This window comes from Chelmon rostratus, chromosome 3 (assembly GCF_017976325.1).
Source record: "Chelmon rostratus isolate fCheRos1 chromosome 3, fCheRos1.pri, whole genome shotgun sequence".
NCBI lineage: Eukaryota > Metazoa > Chordata > Actinopteri > Chaetodontiformes > Chaetodontidae > Chelmon > Chelmon rostratus.
In genome coordinates this window covers 15,619,795-15,640,578 of record NC_055660.1, presented here as the reverse complement: position 1 = coordinate 15,640,578, position 20,784 = coordinate 15,619,795, and the positions used below count along the sequence as shown (strand labels likewise).

Sequence of the window (20,784 nt, the reverse complement as noted above, 5' to 3'; positions counted from 1 at the left end):
TTTGTTGAATGTCATATTTATCTTACATCTGACTCTCATTACTCTATATGTTTGTACATACAGTGCCCAGTTTACATTTTTACACACCCTGGCAGAAGTTGTAAGATGTCATTCATGTCATCATTATTTCTTTGGTTATGATCATTAAGTTCAATTTTGGTCTTATCACTCCCAATGACTTTCTCCTGAAGTTTTGAGGCTTCTTTAGCATATTGTGAGCATTTTTTTTGTTTGTTTTTTTGACCGTGCAGCCCATTTATGTTCAAGTTCCTCAATATTGTGCATCTGGAAACAGCCATAGCACTTTTTCCAGACACTTGTATTTCAGCTGAAGTTGCTTGCGGGTTTTTCTTTGCATCCCGACCACTTTCATCCTAAAGAAAAATGTTCTGCATGACAAGACATATTTTCCAAAAAATGGCCAATATTTCACATATTATACCTGGGGTGTGTAAATCTATGAGCACAACTGTAACAAGTGTTTGTGGCCTCATCACAAATGTGACTTGTTGCTTTGATTTAAAACAAATGTACACACGTGTATATTCTGTATTAAGACAAAGTCACTGGTCCAAATTGTCAGTGTAGTTTTATTTCATCAGGGACAAATTCAAACAACAATGGCATCACTTTGAATTTAATAGCAGGTTGTTTTTTTTTATTTTTTCTCTTATTTTCAAGACTTCACAAAATTGGCTGTTGTCTTGCTCATTCACCTTGCAAACAGGAGGAAGAACACCATTTACAGGACACAGAGATACAGACCTCCAATGCCTCAGTTCTTTCACCAGTGCTCAGCGGCAGTGGTACAACAGCGAGGAAGTGTCCACACCCATGAAAAGTGCAACTAGTCGACTAGTCAAACCGCCTGCTAAGGTGTACAACCTGCTGTTGTTCTGATATTTAATGAGTAGGCAAACCCACAGCAGTAGTAAAAGTCCCCATTTTGGGGCTATAAGTATACAGTGTCCACAAACCCAACACATTGGTTTATATAGTATTGTTTATCATGATCTTACTGTCCATTCAAATGAACCAAATAAAAAATGACACACTACAATAATAGCCTTGCCCTTCAACACTTGTCACCTTGAGTTCAGAATCAGAGCAAGTTGTGTTACTGTAGTCTCTTCAAGCTTCTAGGTCAAGCTTCGTCAACCACAAACGTGAATCAGTCTGAGCTGGAGTGGAGCCGCCTCTTGCACAAAGCCAGCTTCAAAGGATCACAGGTAATATGGATAAGTAAAGCAATTATTTGAGAGATTTGTGAATATGTTAATGAGAAGATAATTGTGTCAAAGAGGTCAGACAAAGGAGTGTTTGATGCATTTTGTTTTACTGATAGAGAAGTAAAAGGAAGTTGATGCTCTATTTTGTTGTACTGTGTTTGTGCCTGCATGTATCTGGCTGGCTGTGTGAGCTGTGTGTGTATGTGTGTGTGTGTGTGTGTGTGTGCGCCCTCAGGGTTGGCTCTGGATGTGCCTGCGCAGCTCCTGGGCCTTGTCCCTCAGGTCAGGTCTGCTGTCTGACTGCAGCGTTGACAGGGAGCGCTGCAGCTGCTCCCGGCTCTTCACTGACACACAGTCCCACTGTTCGCTCTCTGTTAACGTCACACAGGCACAAGAAGATTCCATCAGTGACGCTTGGGTCAGTAATCTGTGATACGGTCATGTTCCCAGTCTGTCAAAGCCATGCTAGCTGTCTTGGAGGCTGCTCAGGCAACCTCAGCATACTGGCAATACTGATTGTATTGTGTTTCACGTTCACAGGTTCTCAAAATAAAACACTGTTTAAAAAAAATATATATCTCGGTCCATAAGAAAACACAAAAAACGCCACTGAAGCTGTCAAAGCATGCAAAACCAACAGGTGGCAATATAACCCTAACCCTAAAGCCATGTTGGCCAATCAGAAGCCTGGTAAAAGCCATTACCAATAGACTACCTGCAGCTTGAGGTCTGATCCTAGTAAGACAAAGGCATGACCTGCCTTTGACAGAGTACACAAAGGAGATAACAGCCAAAAACTCTGAGATCGCTTTTCAGTGACCAAAACCTGCAAGATCTCTTGCGTGGATTCCCTACTTGTCGCAATCTCTGAGCCAGTTTGTGACACATGCTCACAATGACAAGGCTGATGTTTACCAGGTTTAATGTTCACCATCATGGTTTAGCCTGTTAGTATGCTAACATTTGTAATCAGCACTAAACACAAAGTACAGCTCAGGCTAATGGGAATGGTGGCGCTATAGGCAAAGTTATTAGAATTCACCCTGTGGGGACCATGAATGTCTGTACTGGATTTCATGCCAATCCAAACAATCCAAATAGTTGTCCAGATATTTCACAACAAAACAAGAAATAGGAACCTGATGGCACCAGAGTAAAAGTCAGAGGATCACCAAAGTCATTGGGATCACTTGTCAGGGAATCACAAAGTTTCATGGCAGTATGTCCAGTATTTGATTCAAGCTGCTAGCTGATGGAAAGTTCTTAAAGCAAGAACAGGAAGACTGGCTACATGAAAGCACTTGCACTCTGACAGTTAATGGAAACAATGTGCAAAAATGTTCTAATTTGGTCCTGACAGGGGACATGTTACCATAAAACTGCCTGCAATTGTTTGACTATATCTCATGTCCAATACACAGAGGAGAACCCCTGCAGGAAAACTGGGCTCTCCTTTTCATTTGCTCGCATTCAAACTGAGGCCTGAAGAAGAAAAATACACTTTAATACAATAACTACTAAATACTGACCTCCAGTTCTCTTCACGATCAGGTCCACAACTGACAAGGCCTCTGTCCTCACAGAGGAGTAACTTTTGTTTTCTGGATAGAAAAACAACACAAATATGGTGATGAATGCAGGCGTATTAGACCAGGAGTCAGAGTACACACTAAATTGCGAGGTCCTTACCTAAAGGGTAAGTGAGAGAGGCACAGGTCTCTGTGAGGATCTGCGACAATGCATTGACGTCTTCGCTGCCTTTCTCTAGCAGCAATAACCTGCAGAGAAAATTTAGTCAAAAAAACATAAGAGACGTACATTACAGGCACACTTCCATTAGCTGAAAAATTCAGGGTTCAATACTAATTTTAAAGAACAGATGTTGATGATGAAGCTACTCTATGTCTGCTCCTTACCCCTGGAAGTATGCCTTCATGGACTGTAAAACAGCGAGCTGGACTTTCCAGGTGCTCAGCTTGAGCTTCTCACACATCAGACTGCAGACCTCCACTTGGAAACGAGCTACAGAGAGACACAGCGTTCAGAACATAACTGCACAGGGACCACATCTCAGCTTCCCAGCTGCCCTCTCAAGCTGTAACTTACCCTGAGTCTGTGGGTTTCTGGGCCAAGCCTTTCCAAGAGTCTCAAAAGCACAGAGCAGAGCTTCTGTCTGCAGCTCTTTGGCCTTCACATCTCTATCATCATCATCATCCTCCTGTGACCTCGGTGATGCACCACCGCTCTCCGGGCAGCTCTGTTGGGAATCAGGAAGATTTAGTACCGTGAAAAGCAGGAATGTCCTCAAATATGATTTTATAAAAACAAACAGGAAAGATCCACTGAGCCGATGTGGCTGAACCTTTTTGATCAGAGGGAAAAGGATCTCAGCCATGTCGCTGAAACGGTCCTCCTGGCTGCTGTGAAGCGCGTCTCCAGCACAGCGCAGAGCAGCCATTTTGTACACCAGACTCTCCTTGCGACATTCCTTCAACACAACCTCCAGCACCTCAGAGATGGTGGGCTGGCCTGCACAAGGCTTCTGCAGCTCCGTGCTAAAAGCCAAAGGCCAAAAAAACAAAGAGTAAATTCATTTTTGCATTTGAATAAAACAGGATTTAATTAGAAAAAAAGTTTGAGGCGTCTCACCTGCATTTAGAGACTACTGATCCAATAGCTTTCAACAGCTCCTCCTGAAGCAAAAGAGAAAAACAAGTCAACAAGAAAGAGACATAAAACAAAACTTCCTTTTTTTTCTCTGCTCTCAGATAATCAGTGGTTACCTTGCCAGCCCATGTGCGTCCAGACAGTCCCTGCATCAAAGCCGTTAGCACCATGCCAAGGTGTGGTGCCACCAGTGAGCCGGTCTGTTCCTTGGCAACGGTTGCCATGGCAGCTGCACCCTGAGCCTTCATCTTCCAGGACTGGGACTGCAGTGCCTTCTGCGTGATAGCGATCAGCTCTGTCATATAGAGTCGGATTCCTCCAAAGCTTCCTAGAACCAAAGAAAAGTTCGATGAATAGATAGTTAAGTTATTCCAGTGACAAAATACATATAGCTGCTATGTTTTTGATGCATTAATCAAAGGATGTTGTCATTTATTAATTCTGAACACCATTACTTCTATAAAAACAAATGAATTTAGTTGATCAAGGCATTGAATCAGCTGGTGCTCTTTTATACTGTGCCGGTATTTCTCACCAGGAACATTCTCCTGCCACACCTCCGCCCACAGCGTGGCGTCATGGCTCTCTCCTTTCTCCTCGTCAGGACCTGGTGCCTGATGCATGCCCAGGAAGGCCAGCGGCAGAGCCACTCCTGCATGGCCCTTCAGGACGTCAGGACTGTAGTGGCTGATGGCGTGCACAGTCAACGCACACGACGACTTGTACACCGGCTCTGGGAGTAAGACAGAGTTGAGAAAATAGAGAGTGGAGCTACTGTACGGTTTAATGTAGGGCTGCAAATAATGATCATTTTTATTGATAATATGTCGTCTCAATTAATTGATTAGTTGTTTTGTTGATAAAATGTCAGACAATCGTGAAAAATGTCAGTTATTCCCAAAGCCCAAGATGACATCCTCAATAGTCTTGTTTTGTCCACAACCCAAAAATATTCAGTTTGCTGTCACAGAGGAGTAAAGAACCCAGAAAATAATCAAATTTAAGAGCTGGAATAAGAGAATTTTGACTTTTCTTTTCTTAAAAAATTACTCAAATCAATTAATCGATTATCAAAAATTGTTGCCGATTAAACAAAGCGACTAATCGCTGCAGCTCTAGTTTAACGCACAAGCAAAATGGTAGATTTCCTGCCGTCTTACCTTCTTTCTCTAAGTACCAGCTGTTAAGCTTCAGTAGTAGTTTCTCTACGCTGCTGTCTTTCGCTGTCTGAGGGGAAAAACAAGTACAACAACCCATGCTTACTGAGTCAGTGACAACAGCCTATGGCGTGATTAATGTGCTAAGATGGCTGAACAGATGTGGTGCTTACCCTGACTAGGTGTCCCAAAGCAAAGGCAAATTGCTTCTGTACTACAGTGCTTCTGTCATGGATACCATTCAGCAGGGCACTCATCAGTTTACCTGGAAACACCAAAATATAGTCGCCATTAGTTCACTTGCTTAAGGCAGCAAACACGCCACTGGAACTGAAGGGCGGACTTGTGCTTTACCTGAGTATGGTGTGAGGTCCTGGGGGCACTGCACGGTGAGTGAAACAATTACACTAGCACAGCCACCCTATGCCGAGAAAAGAGGCAAACATAAATAGGCTCACAAGATACACTATATCTTCACATACATAAGGGAGACAAGGGCTAATACATAAGAAACAGGTGGATTTAAAAGACAACACCAAACATTTACACACAGTCTAGGAATTAGTGATGAGAAGTGTGTCTCTACCTTGGTGCCCAAGCCTACTCCACTCTTGAGTAGCTCACAGAGCCTGGGAACCAGCTCTCCCAGCACAGAAACGTCGAGGTGCTGCAGACACTGAGCACAGGGACGCACAAAAGGGATGCTTACAAAAGAGATCTCATTGGCTTTTGTCATGTTTTGCCAAGCAGGAACATCATATTCTTTCTTTTAACATCGTTTTTCTTACCATGTTAATGGTCTCCATCATTGGAGAGGACTTTGCAGCACTCAGTCTGGCAGCATCCATGGCACTCTGGAGAGACAGAAAGAACACAACTCAGGACAATATGGAGTCTAACCTGTGACAAAACTTACAGGCTTTGGTTAACAGCCATGGGGGAAGCTACAGCAGAAGGCTGAGCCTACCTTTTCCTGCTCTGTGGCTCTGAGACTGAGGTAGTTGAGGACCTGAGGCTCTAGGGTGCTGAGGGCCTCCAGCAGGGCCGGGATCAACCGGGAAGCGTGAGGCTTTAATCTGGCACCAGCTGTTTTACTAATCTTCACCAGGGTCTGGATACTGGTAGGGAAGAAATAAAGCAGACTGTTTATGAGAGAACAAGGCAGAAAAATGCTGTGGCACAAAATTACCACAAGGTCATGTGGTGACTGAAAGAAAGAAAAATGCCATACTGATGGCTGTTTCTGAACACGTGAGGGCCCTAAATGACATCTCAGAACTATCACAGGTTTCTCTTCAGCACTGTAGCCAGGCTGAAATCAATGAGTAAATGAGCTTCTTTAATAATAAAATTCTTACTATGAGAGATCACTTCCTGCCCTCAATAGGTACTGATTAATCTTTAAATACAGAAGCCACAGAAATAGCTATTAAACCTGTCGTATTTTTAGACCGCTTTTCTCCTGTCGACCTTCAGCAACTAATTTCAACAACTTCTTCATTGAAGTCATCAACCTGTATTTTAGACCCCATACCAACCCAGCTGCTTGAAGAAGTTTTACCCTTCATTGGCTCTTCTTTACTAGATAAGATCAACCTGTCTCTGTCAACAGGCTACGTACTACATTCCTTTAAAGTAGCTGTAATAAAACCTCTTCTTAAAAAGCCTACCCTTGATCCAGGGGTTTTAGCCAATTATAGACCTATATTTAACCTCCCAGCTTTCTCTAAAATCCTTGAGAAAGCAGTTGCTAGTCAGCTGTAAGACTTTCTACATAACAATAGTTTATTTGAGGGTTTCCAGTCAGGATTTAGAGTGAATCATAGCACAGAGGCAGCACTGGTTAGTCGCAAATGACCTAATTGCATCAGACAAAGGGCTGTACTAGTCTTGTTAGATCTTAGTGCTGCATTCAACACCATTGACCATGGTATCCTATTACAGAGACTGGAACACTTCATTGCCATTAAGGGAACTGCACTAAGCTGGTTTAAATCCTACTTTTCAGAATGATTTCAATTTGTACAGGGTAATGATGACTACTGTGTGCACACTAAAGCCAGTCATGGAGTTCCACAGGGTTATGTGCTTGGACCGATCCTATTCGCCCTCTATCTGCTTCTTTTAGGCAACACTATCAGGACACATTCCATAAATTTTCATCGCTATGAAGATGATACCAAGCTATATTTGTCAATGAAGCCAGAAGAAACCAATCAGTTGACTAAGTACCAAGCATATCTTAAGGACATAAAGAGCTGGGTGACAAGGACGGCAAGTTTTTGTTACTAAATTCAGGCAAAACTTAAGTTATAGTACTTGGCCCGAAACACCTTAGAAACTCACTGTCTGGCAATAATGGACGGCATTGCACTGGCCTCCAGCACCACTGTAAGGAATTTGGTAGTTCTCTTTGATCAGGGTATGTCCATTTCAAGGACTGCCTTTTTTCACCTACTTAACATTGTAAACATTTAGGGACATCCTGACTCAGAACAATGCAGAAAAACTAGTCCACACATTTGTTGCTCCCAGGCTGGATTATTGCAATTTCCTTACTATCAGGCTGTCCCAATTCGTTGCTAAATACTCTCCAGTTGATCCAGAATGCTGCGGCACATAGTACCCTATTACTCCACAAGAACACTGAACCTAACAAATATTAAAAAATATCCTCAACCAGTTTTTTTGTCTACCCTTACTGCTAAGGCTATTTTTGTATTTGACTGACAGACATACAGTGTAAGTCGCCTCAGTACAGACTCTTACCTTAGTGAGCGGACCTCTGACACATTGCTAACAATGCCTTTTTCCAGCAGGGTCGGTAACATCACCGCCACAGTTCTCTGGGAGGCGGAGCCTGTAGACTCACACATACGAGTACACACCTGGACAGAGAAAGACAAACATTTTGACGTGCACATGATTGTACACAGAAGCAATTACAAAGAAAGAAATACTTGCAGGCCGATATTGTAACAAACAACCTTACCTTACTGAGTGTCTTCAGTGTCAGATCTGCAGCTTTCCTAACAGACTCCTGAAATGCAAAAGAATCACATTAGAAAATCATGAAAGAAATTTAAACCGAATCCCTACTTGTAATGTGTTCAGTTTTTCTGCTGTGTACCATGTCTACTCTACATGATCTCCTATAGCTTTTTCACAATGTGTCAGAACCATTAGGAATTCCATATATTACTCTTGGAGAATTCAAGTTTCATTGATTGTGATCATTTTCTGCTCACCTTGATGTCATCAAGGACTCTGAACAGTGTCTCCCAAATTTCTGCCAGGTGATCAATGAGGTCATCAGCTTGGCGGCCGCGAATCAGGTCATTCAGGGCCAGGCAGCTAAAAGGAAAATCAGTTCAGCAAAAGCATTTTCTTTTCTGACTTTAACATTACAAGCACGTTTCCATCTGACTTTATTTTTCAGAACAAATTGTAATAAGCATTATGGATGAATGAACTAAATTGCTAGATTACCATGATTACAATGATCCTAATCATAATCATAAACTATAATTTCAATAATTACAGTAATTGAAGGTCAGGGCCAGTTCAATGTTCCTGAGCCCAGACGAGAAACGCATTAAAAATAATAATAATAAAACCTTCAGAATGATTTGGAACAGAAGCTGAATGCTGTTTTGTCACATTATACCTGAAAAAACCTAGATAAACTTATGGCACAAGATGAATATCTCTTTAAAATACTTTTGCCTGCTAGCGAGAAGGTCATCACAAAGGACAACTGGACATCAATTGTCAATAAAATAAACTGTGGACCAATTGATCTTTACCTTGAAACTAGAAAATGTAAAATACTCAAAATTAAGTAGCAAAAGATCAACTAAGAAACAACAAGGCAATTTTTTGAGCATTTACCCTTTTCACAAAATCAATTATCAGTCTAAATAAATCCATTGACGTACAACATTTTTGTGTGTATTGTTATTGTACCTGGACTCGCGCACTCTCCAGGTGTTACTGGTCAAGTTGGAGATGACATCCTGCAGGATCTCCTTAAGATACTTATCCACCTGAAACACATCAGAAAAAACATCAGCTCACATTATCACCAATGATGGTAGTGTATTACATCTATATCTACATCCATTTGTTCATACATGCATGAGTAAGCATTTTTATGCATGCAAAAGACTCATCTCTTACCAGGGTCTTATCAGTGACCAAGGCATCCCAGATGCTGGTCATGGCCTGGCGAATGCTCAGGTTGGGGTCAAACTGGTAGCGGTACAGACGGGGCACAAGCTGGGGCAGGAACGGAGCCAGCTGCTCCCCAGCCTTGGCTGCGATCATGTGGAAACCAAAAGCTGCTCCCTGAAAGGAGGAGAGGTCAGGTGGAGAGGAGGGTGAGACAAGCCCAGGTCATTGGAAAAATGACTGAGGAAGAGAGTATGAGGCATGAGGGGGATACCTTGCGGGAGTTCCACATGGCATGATGATTGGCCAGGTTCATGAACTTGTAGACGAGATCTGGTTGGTTCAGGTCGCTGGCCAACGAGCAGAGCTCCTTGTATGTGGTCAGGCCGTGACTGCCAGGAGCCATCGATGCAAGAGGGAGAAGACAGTCAATATGTGCACATAAATGAAGATTTTAAGCATTTTCCTTACATTTGGACAAAGAAAAGAGCAAAAAATGTCTAATACGTGTAAGATGACTCACCCATCAGGGGTTTTCCCCAAACCTTCTCCTTGGAACACCTCTGTATCTTCTGAAACTGCATGTTTCACTCTGTGTGCAAGGATAAAGACGAATTTAACAACATATTGACATACAGAAAAAATTCTGACCCTATTTCCTCTCCCCTCTCTACCATCCCCTGTGACTCTCTCATTCATTCAAACATCCACTCACCTTTTGCCAGTCATGAGTGTTTCCACCAGGGTGGACACCAGTTTCTGCTGGTCACCCTCTCCTCCCATCTCATAGACAAGGCCCAGGCCTTTAGATGCCACATCCTGACTCAGCTCTAGGAGAAAGGAGAAAAAAAGGGGGATGGATGAACAACTGGGATGGACAGAGAGCAAGGGGTGATAGTTTGTTTTGTTATGTTGCACATCTGAAAAGCACTGGCTGGTGTAAGTAACTTCTTACCATCAGGGTCTGAGAGGACAGAGATGAACGCCACCTGAATCTCCTTCAAATGGGACTGTAGGAGTAAAGGAAAATTATTTGCATTTCAAACAACAGCATGTGAAGTTTGCAAACCAATCAATAAAACAACATGCTGCTTTCAAGCAGCGATGATTCACTTTCCCATGTGGAACATACACCATTGTACCTCCTATGGCTAAAGCTCATAGCAAATATAGTGAATGCCTTTCATGAGCATTGTGACAAATATGCATTTCAAATCTACTAAAAACAGAGGACAGTTTCAGGTTTGGTGAGAATACATAATCGCTTAAACATGAGGTTGCATTTGTACATTTTCAAAAATCTTATACACCAAAAAACAGGAGAAAATATCAATATTTGAATTCGGGAAGGCTAAAACTCTGCTTTACTCCCATATGAGAGTTCAGAGTTCCTCCTTTGAATTGTGACTCCTCTTTGGCTTTAGATTCAGAGGTAGATTGTACAATACACCCACTGTGATTTCCTTGTGCTGGCTGAGTTTCTTGACCAGGGAAAGCAGCCATATGCAGGCTGCCTGTCGCACATGGGGGTTCTGGCTGGGTATGTACTTGGACAGGATGGAGTTGAGCACCCAAGGAACCACATCATTGTTTTTAATGTCTAACAGGGAATGGAAGAGAGTGGAAATGTTGGTAAGAGAGAAAAACAAAAATATTTGTTGAGGAAGCTAAGCTTTAGATAAAAATGGAATATTAACAAATGTTCAGCCAAATTAAATGTTTTTACATATCTGATTACTAGCAAGGCTGAGCACTCCATCAACATCACCATGCATTTCACTTTGACGACCATTGTTAGAATGCAAGACACAGTCTGTCAAATCTGATGACTTGAAACATTGCAGTGACAGCCTGAATAAGTACTTGACAATCAAATAATATTTGCGCGAACACAGTTTGAGAAATGAATACATTTTGTGCCTGTACATATGTGCAAAAACTGTTTTAAGTACAATTCAACCACCACAGCTGAAAATACGTACTGTTCGGTGGGCTGTACTGGTCCTCAGTGCAGGTCCATGGGTCTCGGGCAGCTCCAGAGCTGGTGCCTACTGCAGCACTGGTTATAGCCTCTCCAACTGTGAACTGCAGCTCCACCTGCTTGGCCTTAAGAGAGAGGAAAAAAGGAAAAATGTGGGACGTTTTCACAATGAGTCCCACCTGACCAGAATGTAAAAGAAGACACAACAAAGGGACTATTGGTGTGTTTCTCAATCAGAAAACATTCTGATTCAGTCACGGACGAAAAACACTCGCAAATAATGCGTTAATTCATATGGTTTTTGTTGACTTTGTGAAGCCCTGCATTACCATTGTTATTACTACTGTCAGTCAGTATGTTTCATACCTCTACAGAGTCCATGAGACCCTGCAGCAGCCTCTTCTGGTGTGGGAAGTCTCCATCTCCCACAGGTAAGTAACCCAACGTCTGGATTGATCGCTCCTTCATCTGGACCACATACACGGGCAGATCTTTTAGCTAAAGATCTGATGTGTCATTAATACATGAAGTAGGAATGTAGAACAGTAACTTGTTGTCACTGAACAAAATTTCACAGCAACTGCTTCCTTTTGTGCAGTCCCGGGTTACCTTTGTGCTCTCTTTGCCAGAGGGGATGCGAGCCAGCAGGTTTTCCACGGTTGACAGTTTGCTGAATCCCTCTCCCTCCGCGGGGATCAGCAGGGTGCCGTTCCGCCCAATTTCTCCCAGAGCTGTACACGCTGCAACAGCCAGTAGTGCACTGCTGCTGTCCAGGAAGAAACCTGAATGGACACACACACACAAGTGCATGAACACAGACTGAGTGCATGATATACTAGATTTTCATTTAGGTTGACAAAAAATGTTTAACAGCAAATACAATGATTTTTTTTTTTTACAGGAAAGAAATAAAAAAATACTTTCTTTACATTTCTGCAATTCATCTTACTGTAATCTAACAGCTACTATAGACAATAAATGAAGCCTACGATAAAGCCAAAATAATTAAATACCAATTGTCTTGGTGGCCATGGCGACAAGTTGATCATCGTCTTGAGAGGTGATGCTCATCGGTTGCCCCATGTCATGCGTAGAATCACTGGAGGTGACGGCTTTCTTCCTGCTCATGTACCTTCCTACCATGTAGCCAAGAGCCAAGATGGCACCATGCTGAGTCTCAGGACTCTGTGGTGAAACAAAACTGATTAACAGTTCTTCAAGGTAAAAATGCACACTTTTGAAATGTGAAAAAAAAACAAGCGCTCCATAAAGAAAAAAGTGGCATACGTGGTTGTCTTTGGTGATTTTGACCAGGTTGTGCACAGCCATCTGCAGCTCGTTACCGGTCATGGTGGAAACCACCAGCGCATACAGTTGGGCTGCGAGCTCCCTCATGTCCTCTTTATTTGTGTTCATCAGACTCTGAAGAAGAGAAACACCGCTGTGAAAATGTGAATCACCCTCATGGTTTTGCAATATCACGGGGCAGTTAAGTGATGGGACAATCGTTAATGGTGCTGCTGATACAGCATTTGCGCCATGAGGGGGCACCAAGGGGCATCCACTGTGCCCCCTCACTTGAATAAAACCATGTCAATATTTTCTCCATCATCAGTGTCATCACATCGAGCGATGACTGTGGAAAATGGAAATCCACTGAAAAGCTTTTAGAACGCACAGAACACTATGAAATTATTTGGATATTTTGTCTGTTAGGATTAGGGCTAGGATGTCAATTTGCTATTACCTCCTTATGTGAGAGAGGGGCAGTCAATATAATTACATCATCCTCAATTGTGCTTGATATTCATGCTTTTGTATTCATTTGAATGGCCAAAGTTGTGAATATCTAACAGTTATAAACAACATTTTATTACAGTTTGAGAATGTTTTACACTACAGCAGACAGCAAACTTGAACAACAACATACTGTATGTCAAAGTAGCCACAGCACCAGCACAATCGTGCCCTTGCAATTACACCCAAGTGATTTCTCCTTGTGTCTTAGTCCCATTATTTGGAAAGCAACAAGAATGCAATATTTTTTTCTTAAACTGTTCCTCTGGGGAGCATACCACCACACGGTTTTACTTGCCAGTAATTTGTTGCCTCCCTTGGGTAGCTGTTCTAGCACCAATGCTGATACATGTCTCACGAATGTATTTGAGTATAAAAAGTGTCAGTGCAAAGCTCTCTCCATCCTAAATCTAAATAAATACACAAATAAATGAAATACTCACTTTAATCCAGTCAATTTTATCAGCAAATCTGGGGGCCAGTTTCTCTGGGCAGACAGACACCACCTCCAGTAGACAGTACATAACTGGGATTCCTGTTGAGAGGTCAAGGATGAAGTGCAACAAATAACACATGGAGTGTCTTTTTTTTACACAATACAACAGCATACAGATAAATTTATACACAATCACTAACTGATTAATAAAAGCTACAAGTACTACTTAAAAATAAGAACAAATGTTTTCAGAAGCCCACAGTAACAATGGAGACTTGATTCTGAAGTAAATTGCCCCATAGATGGAGCAGGTTGACTTCTCTCACCCCCTACAGCAGACAGCAGCTGCTGCAGCAGATCCATGTAGACATGAACAGGGTTTGCTTCTGAGCTCTTTGACACTGAAGGCTGATGCTCGGAGGACAGCAGTGTGTGGACATAGCGGCCGATGGCCGGTGCATCGTCCTGCATGTCTGCCAGGCGAGTGGACATGGGCGTGGCCCCGGCGCTGTAGGCTAAGCACATCCTCAGGTAGAGCACGATCTAGGAAGACGAAGAAAAACAGGTCTCTGTGACAAAAAACTAATCTTACTTCCTGAAAGACATAAATGAATTTGCGACACATCTCATGTCACAATTGATGGCTGATCACCCATTGATATTTACCTCCCCAAATGCAGATGGGTTGAAAGGAATAGTGGAGGTTCCAACAATGTACTTGGCTGGAGTCTTGATCCTCTGAGCCGCCTGATAATGACAAGGCCAAAAACATATGAGACTCATTATTTCTTTTAGGAAAAATGGCCACCTTGTAACCTGGGTGTATTGCCTCAGAGATGATAACAAATATGCACAGAGCTTCACCTTCTCCTGGATATAGGCCACCATGTCAGGAAAGGAGGGCATTGGCTTTGGTCCTTCCTTCTCTGAGCTGTTGGTTGGAAAAGCTCTCAGCGCCTTCTGGGCCTCCCCAGACACTTCCTCCCTCCTAAAATACAGGAAACCAGCTCATTTTATCTTCTGTACCACTCAGGACAATAAAACATTAACACCCTTGCTTCAGTTTTATTGTGTATATGATATAATAAGTGCTGTCAGTACTCACTAAAATGCTAACAGTGTCTTTGTGTTGCAATGTACTGACCATTGTGTAGAAGTTTTCTGTGTTTTGAGACTTACGGGTCTCCGGCTGCCAGAAGCAGCAGGTATCTTGATGGCACGTGATCAGGAGCAAACACTGTGCTGGCAAACTTCATGGCCACCTGGCGAACTTGCATCTCCGGCTGCCCAAAAAAGAAAATTATAGAGTTCTTGATTTTTCTAATACCTAGCTACTAAAATTGTCAACATTAATGTTTGTTTCTTTATGAAACATATCTATTTTGCCCACGCACACTCACCTTTCCAATGTATGCACCCACCAGGGCCTCCATCAGGTTCAGCAGTGCCCCCTGTAGGTTGGCATAAGCTCCGACCATCATAGACAAGGCTTCCTGGATGGCAAGACGTACATCGGGCTCCTCCTAAGGAAGAGGATAAAGAATTTTGGAGCTATCAATATCTCTGTAGAATATAGGCTTAGAAACGGGTTATATAATAAGTTCTGACAGACGGGTTTCTTGTAATATATTGTTGTGTGCTGCTGAGTTCTCATTGAATTTAATGTCAGACTTTTGAGAGATCTGTCACCTACCTTGCACATGGACTCAAAAAACTGCTGTACGAGAGCAATGTCCTTTGTGAACAGCTGTGGCATGCGACTAGGGGAGAGGACATAAAAAGCACTTTTTTCCATTTCTAAAACCACACACCAAGATGGAAATGTTAAAGGAGAAAAAGAGAATTTCATTATACCTTGACAGCTTTCCAACAGCAGAGTAGGCAACACATAGTAACTTTGGATCCTGCGAGCACAAAGGTTATTAAGTAGGTTTAAATCGCATTAAAAACTGTCTGAAATTGCAATTAAAAATGTGTGTTGCCATTTGTACTTTTACCTCCTTGTATTCATTGATGAGCTTGGTAAGGCCATTAAGAAGCATTAGTCCCAAAGGTTTATTAGTATCAGGACATCTGAAAAACATAAAAATCTCAACTAGTATTTTTCAAATGCAAAAAAACAAACAAAAAAACCCCAGAAATTAAACACAGGTATATCTAGATAAAAGGGAAAAAAGAGCGCTTTTCTTACACCATGCAGATGTGATGAACAAACTGCAAGGTGAGAGACAGCAGTTTGTTGTTGGTGTTGGCTCCAAACAGACCATCATACACAACCTGTGGAGGAGAGGAAAGCAATGATTGTACCATACACTGGAGGATTTCCTTCAAAGTAATTTACCACCAGACTTACTGTTACACGTGTCTGCAAAAATGAACAAATGTAACCTGGATATTAGCTGGAAAGCACTCTGCCGCTAGCCGTGACCGCAGAAGATGTGGCAGGATCTTCAGTTTGACTCTTGTGCTTACTGGCTCGTGCTTCAGCTCTTGCTTCATATTGCTTCCCTAGTGCACATGCAAAACAGTATTATATACTTAATTGTTCGTTTTTGTTTTTTTAATAATTAACAGGTTAAGTTTGAACGTTATTAGTTCACAAACCTTTGTTTTAAGAGGAACATCCCCCAGGTACACCTTGTACATCTTGTTGATAATTAGAGGATTGTTCCAATCAATGATGCTAAAGACAACAAAACAGGTACACAGTCAGCATTTTTTCTGATGAATATAAATACCAGCCTGTGAATTTAACAGGTTTTAGCAGTTGTACCTAATAATTTGGTGATTCATTGTGTGATATCCTGATTTAGAGGAAAGATGGCTGAGTGAATGATTTGATAATCTGTAAAGCAGATGATATGAACCACAGATAATTCAAGCTCCTTCACTTACCTCTGTTTGCTCTTCAGCTCCAGATCAGCTGCAGTGGCCACACTGTGTCGGGTGTCGCTTGACGCCACCACTAGGTGCACCACTGTCTCCACCTCCGGGACTTGCTTTGCCTCAATGAACTTCACTATGCCCAGCTTACACTATTGATACCAAATACACAACGAAGGAGCCATCAGATGATACTCAAGACACAAAGCCCACCACCTACATACACACTCAAATCATTATGCAGCCTTTAAAATACAGGATATCAGGCATAAACTTATAAATGCATGAATAGCAATTGACTGACAGTCAATGCATAATTTCTGGATTGAGCTGAAATTACATATAAACCTATACCACAAAAATATAGTCACTGCTCTTCCTCGAGCTTCAGTTGTTGTACCTGCTCAAGCTGCTCAGCACTCCACTGGGCCTCTCCAATCACCCGCTTGGCAGCATAGACACTCATCCCCGGTGGAGGCTGGGGGAGACCCTGGCCACCTGCAGCTACTGTCCCCTCTGCAGAACTTCCTTGGGAGGAAGAGGGAGCAGGGCGAGTTGGGGATTCATTCAGCACAAACCTAAAGAAGCCCAAGAGAGAACAAGTCAGCATTCTTGCTTGAATGCTTTCAAGCGAACAACTAATACACTCGTTTCACTGGAGTTTTCTGAAGCCTTAGTCACACAACACCCAAAGCACACAGCAGGAACCCACCCGTAAGGCATCAGTAAAACATCTAACATGAACTCCTGTAGCAGCTGCACTGTCTTTGGCCTCTCAGTTAGATTAAATGGAGAAGCATTCTTGGAGGTGTCTGCAGGATACTTCATATGGTACAGAGTAGGGATCAGCAGGTGCATCAGGCTAAGAGAAGAAAGAGGGAGCAAAGTGAACTCACAGTCCAACAATGAATGGATAGGAGTAATCCCATATAAAAGACAACTGAGGCAGTATCTGCGTTTAACTTTATATATATATCAATTGAGGGAAAAAACTCAAGTATAGCTGAAAAAAACACACTTCTTTTAATCCAGTATTATGATAATAGTAAATATTCTTGTTCATCCGAAGGTGTGTGAGCGAATTTGTTCCCTCACCTGTCCTGCTGTGGCTGCGGCTTGCCTTCCATGGCCGTGAGAAGGGTGGGAGCCAGCTCACATTGTTTTCCCACTTCCAGGCGTGGGTAGCCCATTTTGATGTAGATAATGGTAAAATTCTGCAGATTATATCAATTAAACAATCACCACTCTTGTCTCAAGTTGCAGACCTTTACTTAAACAAAATGAAAATCAACATTACTACTACTGCACTGGCATACAATGCACATCAGTGCCAACAATACCTAATATTTTTATCATAAGGGATTGCAACATAAGGGTTTAAGACACACATGCAGACAAGTAGATGACTTATTAGTTACTGTAGCTAATTATTAGTAAATTTACTCAGGTAATTACTATTTGCAGTATATATAGGGATTGCATGTACCTTAAAAATGTTGAAATTGCTCTAGTCTTGATTGTATTATAAATTGAATATAAATAAACTTCTGGCTTCAAAATAACAACATTTAACACTTGATTCTTACTGTAACAAAGGAGGCAGCTGCAGGGTCTTGGTACTGTACCAGCAATGTTTCTACTGGTAGCTGAATCTTAGGTCTGCTTTTTATCCTCTTGTTCAGGTGGACCAACAACTCCATTACCTTGCAGAGGAGGCACAGAAAGTCATTTGGACTACGCATAAAGAAACATTCACTGGTAAAAGAGGAAAGATACAAGCTCCTTACAAACATGTTTGCATCAGGAGGAAGTGAGTCTTAAACTACAATCCACAATGGAAGTTTGAATGGGTTCAGCTACAATTTTGGTAAAAAGGAGCTAATACTTGCGGGGGAGGTTCTGCCATATTAGACTGCAACTTATTCACATTTTATGAGGTGTAGCTACAGAGCACAGACTAAAGAGTCATTGTAATCTCTTCAGGCACAGACACAGGGAACACCTTTCTTACTTTCTTGCGCACACCCTCCTGAACGCTGGAGAGTTTGAGGAGCACAGGGGGCAGGAACTTGGAGATGATGTCCTGCAGCTGCTCGTCTGTTTCTGCATGGCCCAGGCGAAGGAACACACGTTCCAGTTGATCTGTCAAAAAAAAACACATTCAACACCTTGATCAACTCTGACATCACATTTTCTGGATGGTATCTGTCACACCTCCAAGAATAAACACGAAAAATGGGATCTGTTAAAAGCTATACATCTGCTATAATTGATTTGGGAACGTCTTTCCTCTCAAATATGCACGAAACCACCTTGCAAGACCAGTCTGTACGACCTTCAGAATCATACAGAGGGAAGAAAATACACAAACAATGAATTAAACAGAAAGTCACACATGCATGTTGCTGCAGTTTGGCTAATAACCTCGTCCTGTCAGCTGCTGTGTTGGTGCAACCATCACCCAGCCCTGCCTTCTTTCTCTCGGCATGGCTCACCAAGCAGCTAGCTACGTGTAACAACTGACAGACTATCAACGCATTTCACCATTTCTATGCCATACCACTGGCTTTTCACAACCACTGACACCATGCGCAAATAACCCTGAATCCCTTGAATATCCATGTACGAAATTTACACCTTAAAAGTCTGATTAATGAAAACATATGAACAGCCAGAGTGATAGTTTCATTTTGACCATGACTGGGCAAACGGCCTCCTGACGTTAGCATTCTAGCTAGCAATATAGCTGAGTAGCTAGCTATCGTTCCTGCCCCAGTTTTTGCAACAGAGACCAGCTTTATCGTTACTTTAAAAAACACCCTAGTCGTTAGATTTTAGCAGGCCTGTTGTCCGGTGTGTTTGACAGCCACGAAAACAACATTTGGAGAGATATTAATCACAGATAACGCAGACAGAAACTTACTGAGTTCATCCTGGGCGGCCATGTTTGCAGAAAGTCATGAGCGACCCTCCCAGTTTACCGAGTGTCACTGCACTCATCAGTGCCACTCCTCAGCAGCCGCTTCATGACACACACACATCACTGTGAGCTAACATAAATCACTGTTTTATATTATCTAAATAAAAATAACGGGACTTTGTGCGCATGACATACCTAATTAATAATAATTGTACTTGCTTAAAGGCATGAATATGACTGTACTACATGCTTATGGGCCACTACAGCAATACACCATGCTATTTTATGTCATATCATTTTATGCTATGCTGCTGTATTGTGATATATTATTTATGGGACATATTATATACATGCAAATGCATAATACTGATATTTACTAATAATATTTCCATATATTGTTCACACACGTACACAAATATACATATGTTTGTGCTTGATTATATTCATTACACAAATCAAACATCAAACATAACATACTAACATTAATCACAATAATGCAAAATGTTTAGTACCATACTTAGTGTTCACAACAATGCCCTTTCAACACAGCCTGAGATGATAATCATATGAATACCACTCTCTTTATAAAGGGTATATAAATTGTAACATGACTTTATTAATCGTTAGTAAATCATGTAATGAGCTTTATATTTTGGTTGTAAACCACTGAAAAGAACAAAAGCCCTCTGGTTGGTAAATTCTCCTCCAGCCTGAAATTTCCTTAAAGATGTTAATATGTTATTAATCAAGTGTAGCACAAGTGAAAATACTACTGCTACTCATAATAATGATGGCTGAATTCTGTTTAACTGCTTCCGTTTCAGTGTCTCTGAAGTAGTATTCATGCTGACTCACTGACACACTAGGTCACTTACTGGCGCACCTAAATTCAGTGTGGTCTAACTGGAGCTATGCTATAAGAGGGCAAAGCAAATGCCTTGCTGAAGAGGCATAAAGACCAACCAGAGATTTTTCACAAACTGGCAACCCAGAAGTTGTTCTTATTAATGCTTATAACTGATCTGTAAAACATTTCAAAGTAATTGATAACTTTAGCTACAACTTATAAAATGTACCTTATTAACAAGTGGCACTATTGTACCATATTTGTTCATTATTTAATTATTGTTTTTTCTCAGTAATTTGTGAATATTCGTAGAGCTTTAACAACAACAACTCCAGATGCAGTTTCAAGAGTAAAGTTTAAGTTTGTCATTTCAACTGTGAAAAACGCATCAGAAAGTGAGAACTTTTCAGTTCAGGACGAGAAAGTAAGACGAGACAAAATATAAAAGCGTCAAAACAAACACATAAAACATCTGAGGTGTATGCGTGTATTAAAACAGTTTCGTGCTGGAGATGCAGGTGCACTTTGTACCAACGTTGGCTGCGTTCCCGTCCATCGACTCTCCTGCTAATCCGCAGATCTCACAGTGGATGGATAAATCTGCCACAGCACGGTCTGCCTCGCACGTGCCTCTTAGCACGTTGACACATAGATGAGCTGGAGTTGAGCTGAGGCGGACTGGAACGCGGCCCCCTCC

General features: G+C 41.8%; 1 protein-coding gene across 1 annotated transcript; it reads right to left on the bottom strand.

Annotated features, from left to right (window-relative positions):
* Positions 1-572: 572 nt before the first annotated feature.
* On the bottom strand, positions 573-19,277 carry ecpas (Ecm29 proteasome adaptor and scaffold). Its single transcript, XM_041933493.1, has 49 exons — positions 19,244-19,277; positions 18,332-18,462; positions 17,907-18,023; positions 17,416-17,534; positions 17,033-17,182; positions 16,721-16,898; positions 16,333-16,472; positions 16,042-16,120; positions 15,826-15,945; positions 15,629-15,714; positions 15,435-15,510; positions 15,292-15,341; positions 15,131-15,197; positions 14,838-14,960; positions 14,617-14,720; positions 14,302-14,425; positions 14,104-14,184; positions 13,764-13,980; positions 13,445-13,536; positions 12,492-12,626; positions 12,218-12,389; positions 11,814-11,986; positions 11,571-11,672; positions 11,206-11,329; positions 10,678-10,823; positions 10,179-10,233; positions 9,939-10,053; positions 9,747-9,815; positions 9,498-9,615; positions 9,233-9,400; positions 9,020-9,099; positions 8,302-8,407; positions 8,046-8,093; positions 7,823-7,941; positions 6,021-6,171; positions 5,842-5,907; positions 5,640-5,729; positions 5,408-5,474; positions 5,227-5,318; positions 5,057-5,123; positions 4,432-4,629; positions 4,013-4,224; positions 3,879-3,922; positions 3,592-3,784; positions 3,336-3,486; positions 3,146-3,251; positions 2,919-3,007; positions 2,759-2,830; positions 573-1,600 (listed from the first exon to the last, which is right to left on the bottom strand). Exons 1-49 carry the CDS (start codon positions 19,263-19,265, stop codon positions 1,461-1,463), a joined length of 5,544 nt encoding a protein of 1,847 aa, XP_041789427.1. The 5' UTR covers positions 19,266-19,277; the 3' UTR covers positions 573-1,460.
* Between the last annotated feature and the right edge of the window lie 1,507 nt (positions 19,278-20,784).

Excerpts from the sequence above, each read along its gene's own strand:
- ecpas (XM_041933493.1), bottom strand. The coding sequence starts at position 19,265 with ATGGCCGCCCAGGATGAACTCA. Across the intron at positions 15,511-15,628 it reads GTTCATCACATCTGCATGGT|ATGTCCTGATACTAATAAAC; the intron begins GTAAGAAAAGCG and ends TATGTTTTTCAG. Across the intron at positions 14,426-14,616 it reads CTTCTGGCAGCCGGAGACCC|GAGGGAGGAAGTGTCTGGGG; the intron begins GTAAGTCTCAAA and ends CCTGTATTTTAG.